This window comes from Aulostomus chinensis, chromosome 16 (genome assembly GCF_037954235.1).
Source record: "Aulostomus chinensis isolate RoL2024-O1b breed Wild chromosome 16, RoL_Achi_v1.0, whole genome shotgun sequence".
NCBI classification, from domain to species: domain Eukaryota; kingdom Metazoa; phylum Chordata; class Actinopteri; order Syngnathiformes; family Aulostomidae; genus Aulostomus; species Aulostomus chinensis.
In genome coordinates, this window is record NC_141335.1 from 11,775,403 (window position 1) to 11,792,190 (window position 16,788).

General features: G+C 42.3%; 1 protein-coding gene across 3 annotated transcripts in view; it reads left to right on the forward strand.

Annotated features, from left to right (window-relative positions):
• The window catches only part of tp53bp2a (tumor protein p53 binding protein, 2a), a 34,550-nt gene extending 17,762 nt beyond the window's left edge, over positions 1-16,788 (forward strand). The window contains exons 5-21 of one of the 3 annotated variants that reach the window (XM_086180137.1): positions 1,531-1,601; positions 2,150-2,251; positions 4,209-4,383; positions 4,631-4,812; positions 4,908-5,072; positions 7,145-7,192; positions 8,063-8,246; positions 9,639-9,689; positions 10,284-10,391; positions 10,609-10,730; positions 10,843-11,251; positions 11,622-12,463; positions 13,231-13,368; positions 13,690-13,823; positions 13,951-14,117; positions 15,347-15,546; positions 15,632-16,788. In XM_086180137.1, the coding sequence (XP_086036263.1) occupies positions 1,531-1,601; positions 2,150-2,251; positions 4,209-4,383; positions 4,631-4,812; positions 4,908-5,072; positions 7,145-7,192; positions 8,063-8,246; positions 9,639-9,689; positions 10,284-10,391; positions 10,609-10,730; positions 10,843-11,251; positions 11,622-12,463; positions 13,231-13,368; positions 13,690-13,823; positions 13,951-14,117; positions 15,347-15,546; positions 15,632-15,673 (3,140 nt within the window). In that variant the 3' untranslated portion in view covers positions 15,674-16,788. The remainder of the gene's footprint in view (positions 1-1,530; positions 1,602-2,149; positions 2,252-4,208; positions 4,384-4,630; positions 4,813-4,907; positions 5,073-7,144; positions 7,193-8,062; positions 8,247-9,638; positions 9,690-10,283; positions 10,392-10,608; positions 10,731-10,842; positions 11,252-11,621; positions 12,464-13,230; positions 13,369-13,689; positions 13,824-13,950; positions 14,118-15,346; positions 15,547-15,631) is intronic. The other 2 variants (XM_086180135.1, XM_086180136.1) reach the window with 2 other exon arrangements.

Here is a 16,788-nt window from a genome sequence, read left to right on the forward strand (position 1 = left end):
GTGGCCAGTGAGTGTGTGTGTGTGTGTGTGTGTGTGTGTGTGTGTGTGTATATATATATATATATATAATTCTTTCCTTCTTTTTGTGATTTAAAAAATATCTCTGTTAAAGAGCTGATTTTGTAGATAATCATCAAGAAAGTCTTGATACCCCCCAAGCTTTTATTGATCTTGAAATTTTGCTTCATAGGTGTTAAGTTTAACCTTTGATGCAAACAGTCACACCTGTTTGATTATGGTACTTCTGACATGTCTCCAGATAAAAAACATTCTTGCTTATATTTATGAGGAAAGATCTAAAACTATAAGTGAAAAGCACAGCCAAGTTAAATTAACAAAACAATATTTATACAAATTCCTTCACTGGGTTGCTGGATTATGGAAAGTCACAAAAGGAAATTGAATCTGACAATGTCCCAGACAACATCTCCTGTCTACACGACAGAGGTTTGGAAACTGTAAAACTGCTTTTCACCAGGAAAGGGTTTTATATGCTAGGCCTTAAATCCTTGAACAAGCTTTATTTAGCTATGCAGTTCAATGCAGAGTGTCCCAGTCACATCGTCATAAGCCTGTTAGTTTTCAGTTTTCTTAGATACACTGGAAACCATAGTATTTTTGGTCGTGTGCTATCCTCTCAGCCTTCAGTTGCGTAACTAAGTCCTTTTACCCCTCACAGCTTGAGTCTGGACCAGGGATTAGAAGGCTGTTTTCTCTTCCTGTTATCTTAGCCTCCCCTTGTTTTCCCACAGTTAGCTCAGCACAGTTGTTTGCAGTTCTGTATTCATTAGTTTCATGCCTCTGTATGGTTCATGCTGATGTACTCCCTCAGCTCATATACAGGTTATGCTGCAGATATATTCTCGACCTGTCGACTGCGTGGAGCTACAGGAAATGATCTTGCGCTGTCTGTCTCCTTTTCAACTTTAACCTGGTTTTATGCTCCCAATAATACTTAACCAGTCTGAGTGTTAGACATTCACACTGTATGTCAAGGGTCATCTAAAACCATTATGCAAGCTAAAGGGCTTTAGTTATGGGCCGGTGCTCCAGGTAGGATCTGGATTGCAGGATCCCCAAGCCGTCAAAAACCAGTTGGATGGTCAGACATTAGTGTAGTGATGTCGCGGCTGTCAGGCCCATACACACATGGTTGTGGGACCCACCCATCCATGGGCGGTTATGTATAAGGCTAAATCCTGAGATTATTGCAAGTCACAAAGAACACTGATCCCTGTTGTTTCCCAGAGGAGCTGGGATCATTCAACTCCAGCCAGCCTTTGACTAGCTTTCTGCTCCTCTTCAGTCCATCCAGAGAGAGGCGTTTACCTCGATGCCTGTTTGTCAGGGACAGTGAGAGACACAAAAGCAAGAGGAAGTTCCAGTCATTTTTCTCGGCTGCTTGTGAGAGCTAGTAGTTTACTCAGCTTGCTCTTTACTGGACTAAACTGAAGTCGGGGCTTTTTTCTTAGGCAGCTCTGCAGTGCATAGTGATGTCTCATGATGTCTTCTATCGTTTTGGTTACCCAGGAGGGTCAAGAGGCTCTGAGTCGAAGAGAAATGGAGTGAAGGGTCCCCCAGACAGAAGGATGGAGAATGGGGTGAGTTCCTGTCCCTTTCTTTTAGAAGTATTGTAGCGTCCACAAAAGCCATGAGCATTATCCACACGTTTCATTTGTTTGTTTGGATTTTAAAAAGACTGCAACTCATTAGAATGTAGTATTAAAGTTTCAGGTTTAGATGTTTGGATGCATTCTCTCAAGACTTCACTATTTACCTCATTACCATCATGGGGATTGTATGCTTTAGTATTAACATGACCCGCTTTGTTGTTTTCCTCTACAAGAAGCCCACTGAATCATTTGCTAAGGGATACTGTTAATTAATTCAACTCAAAGACGCCCTGTGGTGTATCCATGCAAATTAGTAATTAACTAGTGCATCATAACATGGCCGTAATGAAGATAATTGTAGTGAAGAATTACACCTTTGGAAGGCTTCTGCCCTGCTGTTTTCTCTTCTGTTCTTCAACTCTTGCAACAAAAACAGCGATATCAGTTTAGTTTCAGACCTTGAATATGTACCTAGAGTTCTATAACTAGGTATAAAAGGATGAAGATGTTCTTTTGTCTCTTTATGCACTGCCCAGGTGTCAACGCCCAGGATGGACATGACGTTGGCCGAGCTACAGGAGATGGCTGCCAGACAGCAGCAGCAGATAGAAGCTCAACAACAACTCCTCGCTTCCAAGGTACAGAGAGAGGAAAAGCTAGATGAAAGGCTTGACAGGGACTGGCGGAGGGGGCCAAGAGGTTAAGTGGAAGAGATGAAAGTGACAGTCGAAGGAGGAGAGGAAAAATAATGAGCAGAGATTCAAGAGGGGGTTACTTGGAGGGAGATGGTACTCTGAACAAAGGTACTGAAAAATTGTCTAGCACAGTGAAGATGTGTGATTGACAGCTGCGAAAGTGTGTAGTTTTTATAATTTGAGAAGCCTGGGACAATGGTGTGTTTTGAGTTCCCACCACATGGGAGTCATCTGGTATTGTCAGATTTCCGCTCTGGTCCAGGACTGGTTTTTGCTTGTTTGACAGGACTGATATTATTAAAAATATGACTCTACCACTTATTCAGCCGAGTGCATGGTATTAAGATAACTTTTAAACACAAATGTAATGAGTAGTCTCTTCCTCCAAAACCCAGTCATTGTGTTTGCCTGTGGATATGATACCAAGCTGTGGAATGTAGCTTCAAGCAGTCATGTACACTTGCACTGAAGTCAAGAAAACAAACTGGAATGCCCACCAGCACACATCCCTGGCAGCAGGGTTGTGTGCTTCTCAAACCTGTTTTAGAGAGCTCTGTTGCACTCGCAGCTAACTCGGGTGTCATAGTTCAAGTTTATGGGTGTTTCTGAAATCTTAGCACTTTAGTTTCACAGAATATTTTCTGATTCTTCTCTTCACTGATGAAACATAGGAGTGCAGTTTCTGTTGGTTTCGGGGCAATGAGTCAAGTGCGGCCACAACCCTCTCTGATTTATTCAAATTTTTTAATCTCACCATTTTCACTTTGATCTTGGGGCTCTGATTTTAATCTCTGACTTTGATCTCTGATTTCCTACAGACAAGCACACTGGCTCCTTAAAACCTTTTGCAGTGCTCATTATTGGTCCTCTCCATGGCTCTGTCTGACTGCCAACCATAGACCCCAGACTTAAGACTCTTGAGTACCCTGTGAATGCAAATTTGGATGCTGTTCCAGGGAGTGGTTGAGATAATCCAACTACAAACACGTATACATCCAGACAAATGTACGGTGATAAGAAAAAAAAATCCCGAAACCCCGAGAGACTTCAGCTCATCCAAATCTCTGCAGCTCGGATGTTAACCAACACATTAGTCCAGTTTTAGCTGCCCTGCACTGGCTTCCTGTAACTTTCAGAATTGACTTTTAGGTCCTTCTCCTTATATACAAAGCCCTAAATTGGTAAGGACCAAGCTACATTGCTAACTCCCTTGTTAGCTACGTATCCTCTAGAACACTGCGATAATCTGCTGCCGGTTTATTGGAGACTTCCAGTACCAGCACAAAGAAGATTGGTGATGCAGCCTTTGTCAGTTACGCCCCCAATTTATAGAACACACTACCCATAGATATCAGGGAAGCCAGCCCTCTAGACATCTTCAAAAGAAAGCTTAAAACGCATCTGTTTACCCGAGCGTTTGAACAACCTTGCACTTTCTCTCTGCTGTGCTTTTTTAATGACTGTTGTTCTAGCTGCACTTTTATGTATGAAATTTATTTCATTTTTACTTATCTTTATTTTATTGTAATGTATTTATTTCACTTTTAATTATTTTCTTCATTACTATGGTTCTTCATACACTTTTCTGACTGATGATCTCTCATGTTATTTTTACTGTTATGTCCCTGATCTTATTATCATGATTCTAAATGTTTTTATTGTGCTTTTAAAGCATTTTAATCTCTTCCTGTAAAGCTCTTTGAACTGTATTTCTTGTATGAAAGATGCTATACAAATAAAGGGTATTAGTATTGAATTTATAGACGCACCCTGAAGGAGAGCTACAGTGCCTGCTAGCCTGCCCACATTTTGACATTTGGACATGGAAAGGTCACAAATGGACCCTGATAGAGACGTGTTTGTGTATTTATTGTTCATTAATTTTCCTCTCCTCCCCCAGGAGCAGCGTCTGCGCTACTTGAAGCAGCAGGAGCAGCGTCAGCAGCAGCAGGCTTCTGAGCAGGAGAAGTTACAGCGTCTCCGTGAGAACATCGACAACCAGGAGAGTCGGCTCAAGAAAGTCCGGGCCCTTAAGGGCCAAGTGGAGCAGAAACGTCTCAGCAATGGCAAACTAGGTAAACTATTATTTTGTTCTGTTAAATTCAAGAATAGGATGTCTGCTCAGAATGTTTTCTGACCGTAGCATATGTAATTTATGTGTCGTAATTTCTTTGTTTCCTGTCAGTAGATTCTTTGATTACAGCTATTATGGAAACTACAGTGTCTTTGCTTGGCATGTCTTCTCTCATGACATTCTGTCTCTCCTTCTGTCTCCATCATTACTCGTTGTTCCCACGTCTCTTCTTCCCCCCACCTCTCTAGTGGAGGAGATTGAGCAGATGAACAAACTGTTCCAGCAGAAGCAGAGAGAATTGGTTATGGCTGCATCCAAGGTTGAGGAGCTTAGTCGACAGCTGGAACTACTCAAAAATGGCAAGATGGATGGCTTCCATGACAACCAGAGCTCTGTGGCTGAACTAGACCATCTCTACAAGGAGTTACAGGTGTGCATGTCAACACTCAATTCAGATAAAATGTTCCTCTAAGACAGAATTCAAATGTTCAACTCTTTTTATATCTTGTCCTTCTCCGTGGTCAGCTGAGGAACAAGCTCAATCAGGATCAAAACTCTAAGTTGCAGCAGCAGAGAGAGAGTTTGAATAAGCGGAACCTGGAGGTGGCTGCCATGGACAAAAGGATCAATGAGCTCCGAGATCGTCTGTGGAAGAAGAAGGCGGCACTTCAACAGAAAGAGAATTTACCTGTAAGTATGATAACAATATAGAACATCATAAAAGTATGCAAAGTTGTTTGTCAATGTTTAATTGTTATGTTACCTCAGTATAAGGGCACTTTCTTTCATATCTTTTGAGGGTGGATAGAGTTTTGATCAGAGCTCCCCCTAGTGGCCCTTTAGCTCTGGAAGCCTCAGATGCCCTGGGATTCAGAGCTGACCCTTGCCAATGTGTAATGCTCCCTCTACTTTCTGTCCTCTCTGTGGCAAAACCTTCTCCACCTCACTCCAAGGTGCAAACTACCTGTCCTCTTTCTATTCTCCGACTTTTGCTGTCTGAAAACGCTGCTGGGGAAGGCTCGTTGTTTTGATCACGTCACAGAGTCTCAGCTCGCTTCACTTGGCTGTGTTTTTAGTCCTGTTTGGCAGAAACAGCTTCTGAAGTTGAGAGTGGTGTAATGAACACAGGCTGACATTGCAGAGAGGCTGGAATGTCAGAGTTGATGTTATCTTTCCTGGCTGGACTCTTGACAGAAACAGGAAAGAGTCAATAGTCAGCTTTCTTAAAGGCAAACAACAGTCTTATTGGAAATACTTTTAAAAGTATAATTTATATTCACATGACAGATTTCACACCCCTTAGAAAGTAGCAGGCTGGATAACTCTTTGTACAAGCCATAATGGATAATGTGGTTGTTGTTTTTTGTTGTTGTTTTTTTTTAAGCTTCAGTACCTGATGTGTCCTCTCTCCTGGAGTTTTTTTGTCCATTTGTTACCATGGGACTACAATTATGACTCAGCAAAACCATCTATGAAATATAAGAGGGAAATGAAGGAGGTTCAATGCAAATTTAGCTTATACCAGTGTAGAGAGACGGGGCTGTCATGGTAAACAAAATGAAAACATAATCGTGGTGGGGTTTTATGCTTTTAGCTGTGTAAATTGCATGCCGAATTCCTGCAGTAAATTAGGTTTATATTTCTTTATTTGTCTGTTGTAAAAACTTCTGGGATGATTTTCATGTAAGTTGGTGTTTGGGTGTAGCATGGGCCAAGGAAGGGCCCATTGAATTTTTGGGCAGATCTAGTTCATGTAGCAAACAGAATATTTTGGCGTTTGTAAAGGTCTGTACTGTCAGGGTGCCATTCTGTTGCAACTGGGCTGATTTTCATAAAACTTAGTGGTTGGGTGGAGCCTGGGCCAATAAATAAGCCACTAAAATTTGGCTCGGATCTGGGTATTTTTGAAAATACCTTAGCAGAGGTCAGTGCTCTAGAGCGTGCCCTTCTTGTTTTACTCTGTCCTCTATGCAGTAATTTCTTTGTTTTTTGAATCAGTTTGACTCCTTCTCAGACAAAATTAGGGTATTTCATTTGGCTTCTCGATTAACTTTCCTCCTTTCACCCTAAATTAACATGCATCCTACAGAGATTTTTTTGTTAGTTAATGCTAATTGCAAAGCAAAGCACAGAGATGTTTGTATTCAGTGGCATCTTTTCTGTTGTAAATACAGAAATAGCCTCTTTAATATGCAGCATGCAATGTTTACCAAGCAAATGCCATGTGCAGGATCTAAAGTGGCCTGTAAGTTAGAACATGAATAATAAATGTTATAATGGAGATTTAACATATCCCTCTGAAGCTTTGCTAGAGGCATTTTAAGATAAATGAGCAACTTGTACCCAACTTCCTCTGATGAAGTGCAATTTCTCTTTTGAGAGAATATCATTACTAAAGCAGGAATAGAGCAGATGGAGATTTGTGTCAATGTGTGGTTGTGTTGTAGAGATGAAGGCCTGAATAGGCCCGAGTGAGGTGGTGATTTACCCTCCCTCTGCCTGGAATCATAATGAGCAGGCCTTTTTTACACTAGCACAAAGACACACTCCATCCAAGCTGCTCGCTCCTCCAACCAGACAGCAAGCGTCTGTCTGACATCACCCATCAAGCTTGTCTAACCATCCCAACTGAAGAGAGCTGCTCTCTTTGAATCACACAGTCCAGCAAGGGGACATTAGGACAAGGTTCATATTAGACGAGATTAAGGGCATTATTTGCTATTTGAACTGCTGTTGCATGTTTGTGCTTTTGTTTTCTCAAGAATGGCTACCCTGGTAAAGAGAGGGCTTCAAAAGACACTCATCTTCAGGTAATGAAACTAGAATTGGAGCTGAACGTATGTTTTCTCTCTGATCTGATCTCTTTAGTGTGACTTCACATCAAGTTTGAGTACTCCTGAGACCCTCGATGGGCACACTGAGCCGTGTCCATCTAGTTTTATTGCATGTTTAAATCAAGCTTTTGGGCTTGTAGAAAACAGCAGTCATTAACTTTTTATTGTAAGAGGTGAGCATGACATTATCTGTCTTTAGAGGAATCTGGTATCTGGTTGTAGTGGAGAGCCCCATCTTACTGATGAACATTGGTGTGGTCTAAAAAGCAACGTGGTATTGCCAGTAAAGATTTTAGAAACATTTTTGTTTATCATAGTTTGTTAAAACTGGTAAATCTCCCTGAAACAATTTACTGTAGCAAATGGAAGTAACGTTATGAGAATGGAGTTAAATGTCCTCCTTACTCATCCAGGATCACTAAAGAGGAATCATTTTATATCATTGCACACTCTGATGCCCCCCTCAGGCTGATGCTCAAACTTCAGCCTCAAAAGAGGAAAGTAATTCTGAGTGATTATAAATGTCTCTCATCATTCAATGTTATTTTCTGTTATTTAACCATTTTTGCAGCCTTTCAATGATGCACTGTTTTCAGCATGTCTCCTATAATCATGATATGTCAGTGTGGAGTCAACCCTTCTCTGTGCCTTCACCGAGACAACATACATTTTTGTTGTTATTTATGAGTAAAGATGTCTTCTCTCTGCTATCCCTGGATTGATAAAACCATCCCATCTTACTCTCACTGACTCTTTCTTTACTGAAAGCCTCCTCTTGTTGTTGTCCTCTCTCTCATTCTCTCTATCTCGCTCTCTCTGTATCCCACTCATTCTCCTGTTCTCCAGCTGCCCTCCGATGGGCCAACAGGACAGCAGTCAGGTCCGTCTCGTGTGGCGGCGGTTGGCCCGTACATCCAGTCGTCCACCATGCCCCGGGGCCCAGTGAGACATGAGCTGCTCGTGAAACCAGCCTATCCAGACGGGACCGCAACACTACCAACCCACGATACTCAGAACAAAGCCGGAACAGGTGAACACAATAAATCTTGTCTCTTCAGGTTCCCAGCTGGAGTTTTACATATAACTTGAGCTTGATTCCGCAATATTTTATTGAAGGTAGCAAATAATAAGATACAGTACAGTTTGAGCACCACCAGAGAATATACTGCTGTGTTCATTTTCTTCATTTGTGTTGTCCTGGGGTGAGGTCTGTTTCCCCTTATTGAAATATAACAAGACTATCCTGCCTCCAGCAGGAGCAGGGAGGTTTTGGACGCCTGCTGATTGTGATGTCACTCTGAGTTCAGAAGGTAGCTTGTTACCTCCTGGTTGGTGTGTTGTGCTTTGGCTCCCAAACATCATTATCTTTTCTCCAGATCTTTTAAGATGCTTTGCAGTGAGGTTTGAACTGATGTGTGTCTCTGCAATACTTTGTTTTAGCTCACTTCATTAGTCATAGTTCAATATATGTAGGAAAGTTAGCAAGTGTTTCAACTTAATGCTGAATGTAATATACTTTCTTTTTGGTTCATATTTTTACCCTGCATCTAAAGTAATCGTCTGATAAGTGCAGATACACAGGCAGTGGGATTAGAATAGCAGGCCTCAGGAGCACGGTTACGCATTTATTCAGGTCAGACCTGACCTTTTAATGACTGACTTTACTGTCCAACACCCACAACCAAGTTTACCTCACCCAGATGTTGGTGTTTACAGAAAAACATCAAGATGGAGTTGAGTTATTTTTCTGTCTTACAACGCAAGTTGAGGTTGAGTAAGCCACTCAGAGTAAAGTGGTGTAGCGCATGTGTGGAGAGGAAATAAGTCAGACCAAACAGATGACAGACCAGAGCAACATATCTAAATTAAAGATGCTCTTCTGCCATCCTCTGTGAGTAATTCTTCCTCTTAAAACTCCATCTCTGACATGCTCCCTGAGCCCTTCTCCAATCAGACTCCCAGTAGATAGCGGGGCCAGCATTGCGCTTCATGTTATTAAAAATGAATGATCCAACACCAAAATTGTTCCCCCTCTCTCTCTTTCTGACATCATCATTATAACATTTTCCTATTAAACGCACTTCCAACTACAGGAAGTATAAGGAACAGGTTTTCCCCAAGCTGTCATGATGTTGCACGCAATTATTTCTGCACGCTGAGTTGATTCGCAATATGGAAAGAGGAGAGAGAGGGATGGGGCGGAGACGCTGAGGAATATGCTCTAGTGTACACCCATCCCCAGCTTTTCTCTGGCAGGGACACTCTGCAGAGTATCTGGGAGCCTCCTGGGGGTCGTGCTGGTCTCTGTGTGGCCCCTTGGGGGGGCCCCTGCCTGGGCCAAGCTTACAGCATGTCCAGAGCAAATGGAGATTTGGATCTCTAAGGCTGCATTGTTTTTGTCTTTTGACTGCATCTTCCTCAGAAGCCATGTTCTTGCTTAAGCCTCTGATAGAGCTGCGGGCTAAGAGAAAAGGTACACACTTGTGTTTGAGTGTGCATGTGTGTTTCTCCATGGCTTTGTTTCGATGTGTTTAATGTTCTAGAAAAAAGATGAAAAGATGAGATGTTTTCATCATTTTCTAGTTGGATCTTTTGGTCCTGGTTGCTTGTTTTGCTGTTTATCAACGTGTTTTTTTAGCTTTTTCCTTAGTTCTTTTTCTGCCGCTCTAAATGGGTCAGTTGGTACAAACACATAACCTTCAGTTGAACTGACATTCTGTGTGGATTCTGACCAACACAATCAAGTCTTGTGTGTGTGCGTGTTTGTAAGTGAATTTTAGTGGTGGGCATTTGACAGTCTGCAGGCACTGTGATGGAAATGTCATGTTTATATCTTTTTTGATGTGATGCTAATTGTGCTAGTTGCAGAGAGCCATGTGCTTTTTGGGATTGTCGTACTGGACAAGCTTAGCCACCGGCTGGGTCTTAGTTAGTCAACCAGAAAAAAAAAAATTATGAATTAAAAAGAAGGAAAAAATTGGAATGAGCCCACATTAAAACATATATGTCCATTTGCCTTATTCTTCTGTGCAATTCTGTTCATCTCCTAACTTTTATATCCTTTTAGGCCTCCAGTCTTCAAAACTGGCAGGTCAAGATTCCAACACCAACGGTCATGGTCCTTCTTCAACACTCCCACGAATGACCTCTCACACCAACTCTACCACAGACCAAGGTAAGGAACACACACAGATGAAGTTTATAGCGGTCACACACTTGACTTCACACACATCTGCACATCATGTACGCAGAAACTGCATTGCAATACCCTTCTGTAATTGTGGCCGAAACAGCTGATAAGGCAGGACAAAAGCTGCTCTCAAAGCTTTTGTTCAGTCTTTCCATAGAGTTACACTGAAACTTGATAGCCTATCCATGTTTTCTTTGCTTAGATGAGACTGAACTGAAGAGGGACCGGAAAGTGCGTCCGTTTTCCATGTTTGAGCCATCAGAGGCTCCCGCCACTTCACTCCGCAAAAACCAGAGCAGTGATGACTTGGTCCGGGATGCTCAGGTGAGAAAGAAAGAAAAACGATGCCTTGTATCCTCACATTTTCACAGAAATTCATCATTGTTCAGACTCAGAGTCTGGTTTTCTTTCTCCCTCTCTCTCTCTCTCTCTCAAGTCTGCTCCAAAAGCTCCGGTCAAGGTGCCTCCACCTGTCCCCACCAAACCAAAAGGTCCCGGCATCGTACCGTACAGCAAAGCAGGGCTCAACACAGGCACCTTTCCCAAAGCCAAGCCTCACAGTAGTCAACCGCAGGCTGCACAGGGCCACAGCCCCCTCCTACCCTCACAGAGCCAAACACTCCCACTACCTTCCAAGCAGGACACCCCACCGGCAGCCACCGTACGGCCCTTCACCCCAGAACTGCCCTCCTCCAAAGACAACAGCCTGAGCAAGCCCCAGACCTTAGCAGCCAGCTCCATTTACTCCATGTACACGCAGCAGCCTGTCCCAGGGAAGTCCTTCCAGCCAGGTATCCAGGGAGCTCTCAGCAGGGTCCAGTCCCGCACCAACGGATTTGTCAGTGGTAAGAATATCCCGTTGTGAGCTTTTTCAATGACTGCGTGGACGTTCGTGCTGACTGCTACTGCACCTTCATGTGTCATTGGAAGGTTCGGTGTTCTGCTTGCCTGCTTGTCTCAAGGAGCAGCAGGTACAGTTGCATGTAAAGAGAGATGTAACAGATGGCTTTGCCTTGAGAGCTGCTCCTCGTGTTCGCAATGCATGCATGTGGTTGAGCAGGCTGAATCTAGTAACAGGGCATTAGGCTGGATATATTTTGAAAATGTGCTCTGATTCTACATATAGAAATGTAAAATGTTCTTAGACAGAACCCCCAATGGAAGGTTACATCAAGACAGAGCAGAAGAATTAATTGCTATCTTTATTCTTTGCAGTGTATGGTAAACCAGTGATCCCTAGTGGGGGCTCTCAGCACCCAGAGAACCCTTATCTGGAACGCTCCTCTGCCCCAGAATCTGAAGTGGACCACAATGGAGCCCCCCAAATGGGTCCCGTCCCATCTGAAGCCTCTCAGCCAGAGACAGAGCGCATCCCTCGGCCCCTCAGCCCAACAAAGCTCCTGCCTTTCATTTCCAACCCCTACCGGCATCAGAGTGACGGGGATCTGGAAGCCCTGAGAAAGAAGCTCTACAACGCCCCCAGGCCACTGAAGAAACGCAGCTCCATCACTGAACCTGAAGGTCCTGCAGGGCCCAACATCCAGAAACTCCTCTATCAGAAAACTACTCTGGCAGCTATGGAGACCACTGTGACTACACCAACCACTCCCAGCTATGCTGGTGAAGCAGAGAAGGTAGTGGAGATACCCGGGGGCCCCCATGTTCCAAGTGGTTCAGAGAACCATCCATCAGAGACTGGACAGTCTCTTGAAGGTCAAGTTCCCTCTCAGCTCGCCGGTACTAATGTCCTCATTCCAATACCCCCTGAACAGACCAACCCCCCCTCAGCAACCCAGGAAAGTGAAGACATTATCCCCCCTCCCCCGCCATCCCACCCAGCCCCCAGGCCTGATGACAGCCTTTTCCCACCACCGCCCCCTGCTGGCTTGGAGGACGCAATTCCCCACCTGCCCCCTCCGCCTCCAGAAGGTTTCCTTGAGGAGTTCCCCCCCTACCCACCACCCCCATACCCCAGTGGAGCAGATCAGGACAGCTTGGGTGAAGACATCTTTAATATGACTGCACCAGAGGTCACAGGTCAAGTCACTCTGCCACCGGTAAGAACGAATCCAGACCTGCTGGATGACACTTGTCTAGTGTATGTTAGTGATTGCTAGATTTTTGCTACGTGTGTTTTTAAATCCCCTCACATGCTTGTTAGCTCCTCAGGGGCAGGTCATGGGTTGCTGCTGTACACTACCTGCTGGTAAACTGCTATGACCTGAACTGATGTTATATAATTGAATAATCCCCATCAAGTACCACTATTGTTTTTGGAGAAACTGGACCTTATTCTACTCAGACTAAGTGGATCCTAACCCCACTTTCCCCCAGATTTATGTCTCAACTCCTCATTTACTAAGACGGCTTCTGTGTTAAAATAACTCTGTTTACATTTTCTTCTTGTAAACTTCAAATGACCCCTCCCCTGAGTGGGATTAATAATAAGGTGGCAGGCTTTACCCCCCGAAAAAGAGAACCAATTAGAAATCGGTGTTATGACCCATTTTTTTTCTTCTTTAACTTCCATTGTTGAAGTCTTTCTTGGAGGAGAGTTGGACCTAATCAGGTTGTGTAATCGTCATTTCAGAGAAGCTTTTTTTTTTTTTTTTTTTTTTTTGCTCACAGCCTGTTTTGATGAACAGGATTAGCAATGCGCTAATAGCTGGAAAAAAAACAAGTCCAAGCCCTCCTCTGCTCAGTCCAGCTAGAACACAGCAGAAGAGTGGACGCTCTCACCTCAGCAGCATCTCCTCTTGGATTTTGTTTTACAACAGCTGTGTCAGATCATTCGCATGATAGATTATTATGATTGTGTGTGTAGGGGAAGAGGACAAATCTACGCAAGCCTGGATCTGAACGCATCGATCACAACATGAGAGTCAAGTTCAATCCTCTGGCTCTGCTGCTGGACTCGTCTCTGGAGGGAGAGTTCGACCTGGTCCAGAGAATTATCTACGAGGTCGGCACTTCTCCCCATGGATACACTCTGTTTGCTTATTTGCTTTGTAACATCACAACTTTTTAAGTGTAATTTTCAGATTTCATATCTTGAAACAGTCTGGGATTTGAAAATAACTCTTTGTAGGCTTGGGAAAGTCCCGGAAATTTCCTTCACAAGTACCTGAATATTAGAATATATGTGGTTCAGTTAAGAGTAATCCCCTTTTGGTTCGTAATTGGTTTAAATTAAAGTTTATTTTGTATCAAATCATGTAGATTGTTATTAATTTTAGTTACATACAGGCTGACATTCCATTGTTTATTTCCTTGTCAAATCCAGGTGGAGGATCCCAGTCAGCCCAACGATGAAGGCATCACAGCCCTTCACAACGCCGTGTGCGCCGGACACACAGAAATAGTCAAGTTCCTGGTTCAGTTTGGTGTCAACGTAAATGCTGCCGACAGTGACGGCTGGTAAGTTTCCTGCTATATCAGACCAGTCAGTACTTTTAATGTTAGTCTACCAATACGTCATGTCAGAGCACACTCCTACAGTGTGAACCGGGCACTAATGTCCGCATCCCGCTGCCCTCTCGTGTAGGACACCTCTGCACTGCGCTGCATCCTGCAACAATGTGCAAGTGTGCAAGTTCTTGGTGGAGTCTGGCGCAGCTGTCTTTGCCATGACCTACAGCGACATGCAGACGGCGGCAGATAAATGTGAAGAAATGGAAGATGGCTACACCCAGTGCTCCCAGTTCCTCTATGGTCAGTGATTTTTTTTTTGTTTTGTTCTCATTTATATTTTTTATTCTGCCCATGCTTTTGCTGATTATAAACTCCGCCATAGTTTCATCAACAGGAGCCATTCTAGTATCAAACTGTTCATCTCTAAAAGGACATCTTACTGTGTGTGTGTGTGTGTGTGTGTGTGTGTGTGTATATGACTCTGTGTGTGTGTGTGTATGTATGAATGTATTGGTTTGTATTTCTGTATGTATATATACATGTATGTGTATGTATGTATGTATATATGTATATATATATGTATGTGTGTATGTATATGTGTATATATATATATGTGTGTGTGTGTACATGTATATATGTGTGTGTATGTATGTATGTGTGTGTATATATGTTTATGTATATATGTGTGTATATATGTGTGTGTGTATATGTGTATATATGTATATATGTGTGTGTGTATATGTATATATGTGTGTGTGTATATGTATATATGTGTGTGTGTATATGTATATATGTGTGTGTGTATATATGTATGTATGTATATGTGCATATATGTGTGTGTATATATGTGTATATATGTATATGTACATGTGTATATATGTATATGTACCTGTGTATATATGTGTATATGTACGTGTGTATATATGTGTATATGTACGTGTGTATATATGTGTATATGTACCTGTGTATATATGTATATGTACCTGTGTATATATGTATATATGTGTATATGTGTGTGTACGTGTGTATATGTATATGTACCTGTGTGTATATGTATATGTACCTGTGTATATGTGTACATATGTACCTGTGTATATGTGTACATATGTACCTGTGTATATGTGTGCATATGTACCTGTGTATATATCTGTGTGTATATATGTATATGTGTGTGTATATATGTATATGTATATATGTGTGTGTGTATATGTATATGTATATATGTATATGTATATATGCATTTATATTATATGTGTATATATGTATAAATATATATGTATATGTGTATTTATGTATGTATATGTGTGTATATGTATAGATAGATAGATATGTAGTGAAATATGTCTCCTGTCAGCTTGCTTTGTCGTCATGATGACAAGACTTTGGATTAAACTGCTTAAGAGTGCAGCGTGCTGACCAATTAGCTGCCATGAAATTCCTATTCATTTTATATAGTTTTACGTATGGTATGCACACTTCTTCTTGTGTAATTCCACTTCTTGTGTAATTCCATGTCTGCCAACCACCAGGTGTCCAAGAGAAGATGGGCATCATGAACCGGGGTGTGGTCTATGGCTTGTGGGACTATGTGGGTGAAAACCCTGATGAACAGTCCTTCCGTGAGGGCGACTGCATGACCATCATCCGCAGAGAAGACGAGGACGAGATCGAATGGTGGTGGGCGCGCATGGGTGACACCGATGGGTACATCCCCCGCAACCTGTTAGGGGTGAGTCTGTAAAAAAGTCATCAGTCATGAGGACTTATCTATTCACAAATGCAATGTTGACATCTCTTCTTGTTGTCTTTAAAAGCTCTACCCAAGAATAAAGCCAAGACAGAGAACCCTCGCTTGAAAACAAAGACCCCACACATTTCAGTCTGCCGGACATCTCCAAAATACATGCAAACACACACACACGCACACATACACACACACACACACACACACACACACACACACAGGCTTTAACAGACTGGCAAAGAGAAGGAATCCACTGAAATGAAGAGACTCAGACGGACCAAACGACATGAAGGATCAGCAATGAACTCTTTCTGGCACTTTTCTGTATTTACACTTTTTCCACACCGTGTACTTCAGACACTTAATGGCATTGTTTTTGATTTTTTTTTTTCTTAATTCCATTTTTGTTGTTAATGTCTGAAACCGTTTCTTAAGCGACTGCAACTCACATGTATGGATGTAAATGGAACAAGCAGTATTTTTTTATTGCTAGGAAATGATTTTTACACTTTGAAATAGTCTTTTAAAATGTGTCGTCCAGGCACATTTGGCGATCCGATGAGATGAATTAGTGGATGACGACGATTATTTTGACAATCTTTAGGGGGGCTTGTTTCTTATTGTCTGTGCCTCTCGATATCTGCACTGGAGGTGTGACGTTTCAGGTGCGACTTCCTCTTGTCTTAGCTCAAAAAAATAATTCAGTTCTTGGTTGGAAACATGGTGATGAAGCTTTCCTCCATCTATCGGTGTTCAGTCTGTGGTCCATGACACCCTGACAGCCGGTCTGCTCTCTAGTGCCGGCACACGGTCGAGATGCCATAGATTATATGTGTACTTGTTCGTCTCGCAAAAAAACGAATGAAATATTAGTTCCTGAAAATTTATTTTGCCCATTGACCAAGATGATATCATACAGTATGTATTTTAATGTTTTATTACAGCCATTCCATACAGTAATGTACAGTGATCTACCAGAAACTTTGGCTTTTGTAGTACTCAGCGGGAGATGATACACTATATTCTTAAGTCTGAGACTATTTTTCAGTCCCAACAAAAAGGTTAATTGTACATGGGGAGTTCCCAAAACTCAACTCTTCACATATCTTGTCAGCGCAGATGTATTTATTTTTGTTACTTGTTCTCTTTAGCCTTCTGTCAACCCTATAACCACAAATGTACTGTAGTATTTGAGACATTTATAATAAAATGCGTCATACTAAGCTC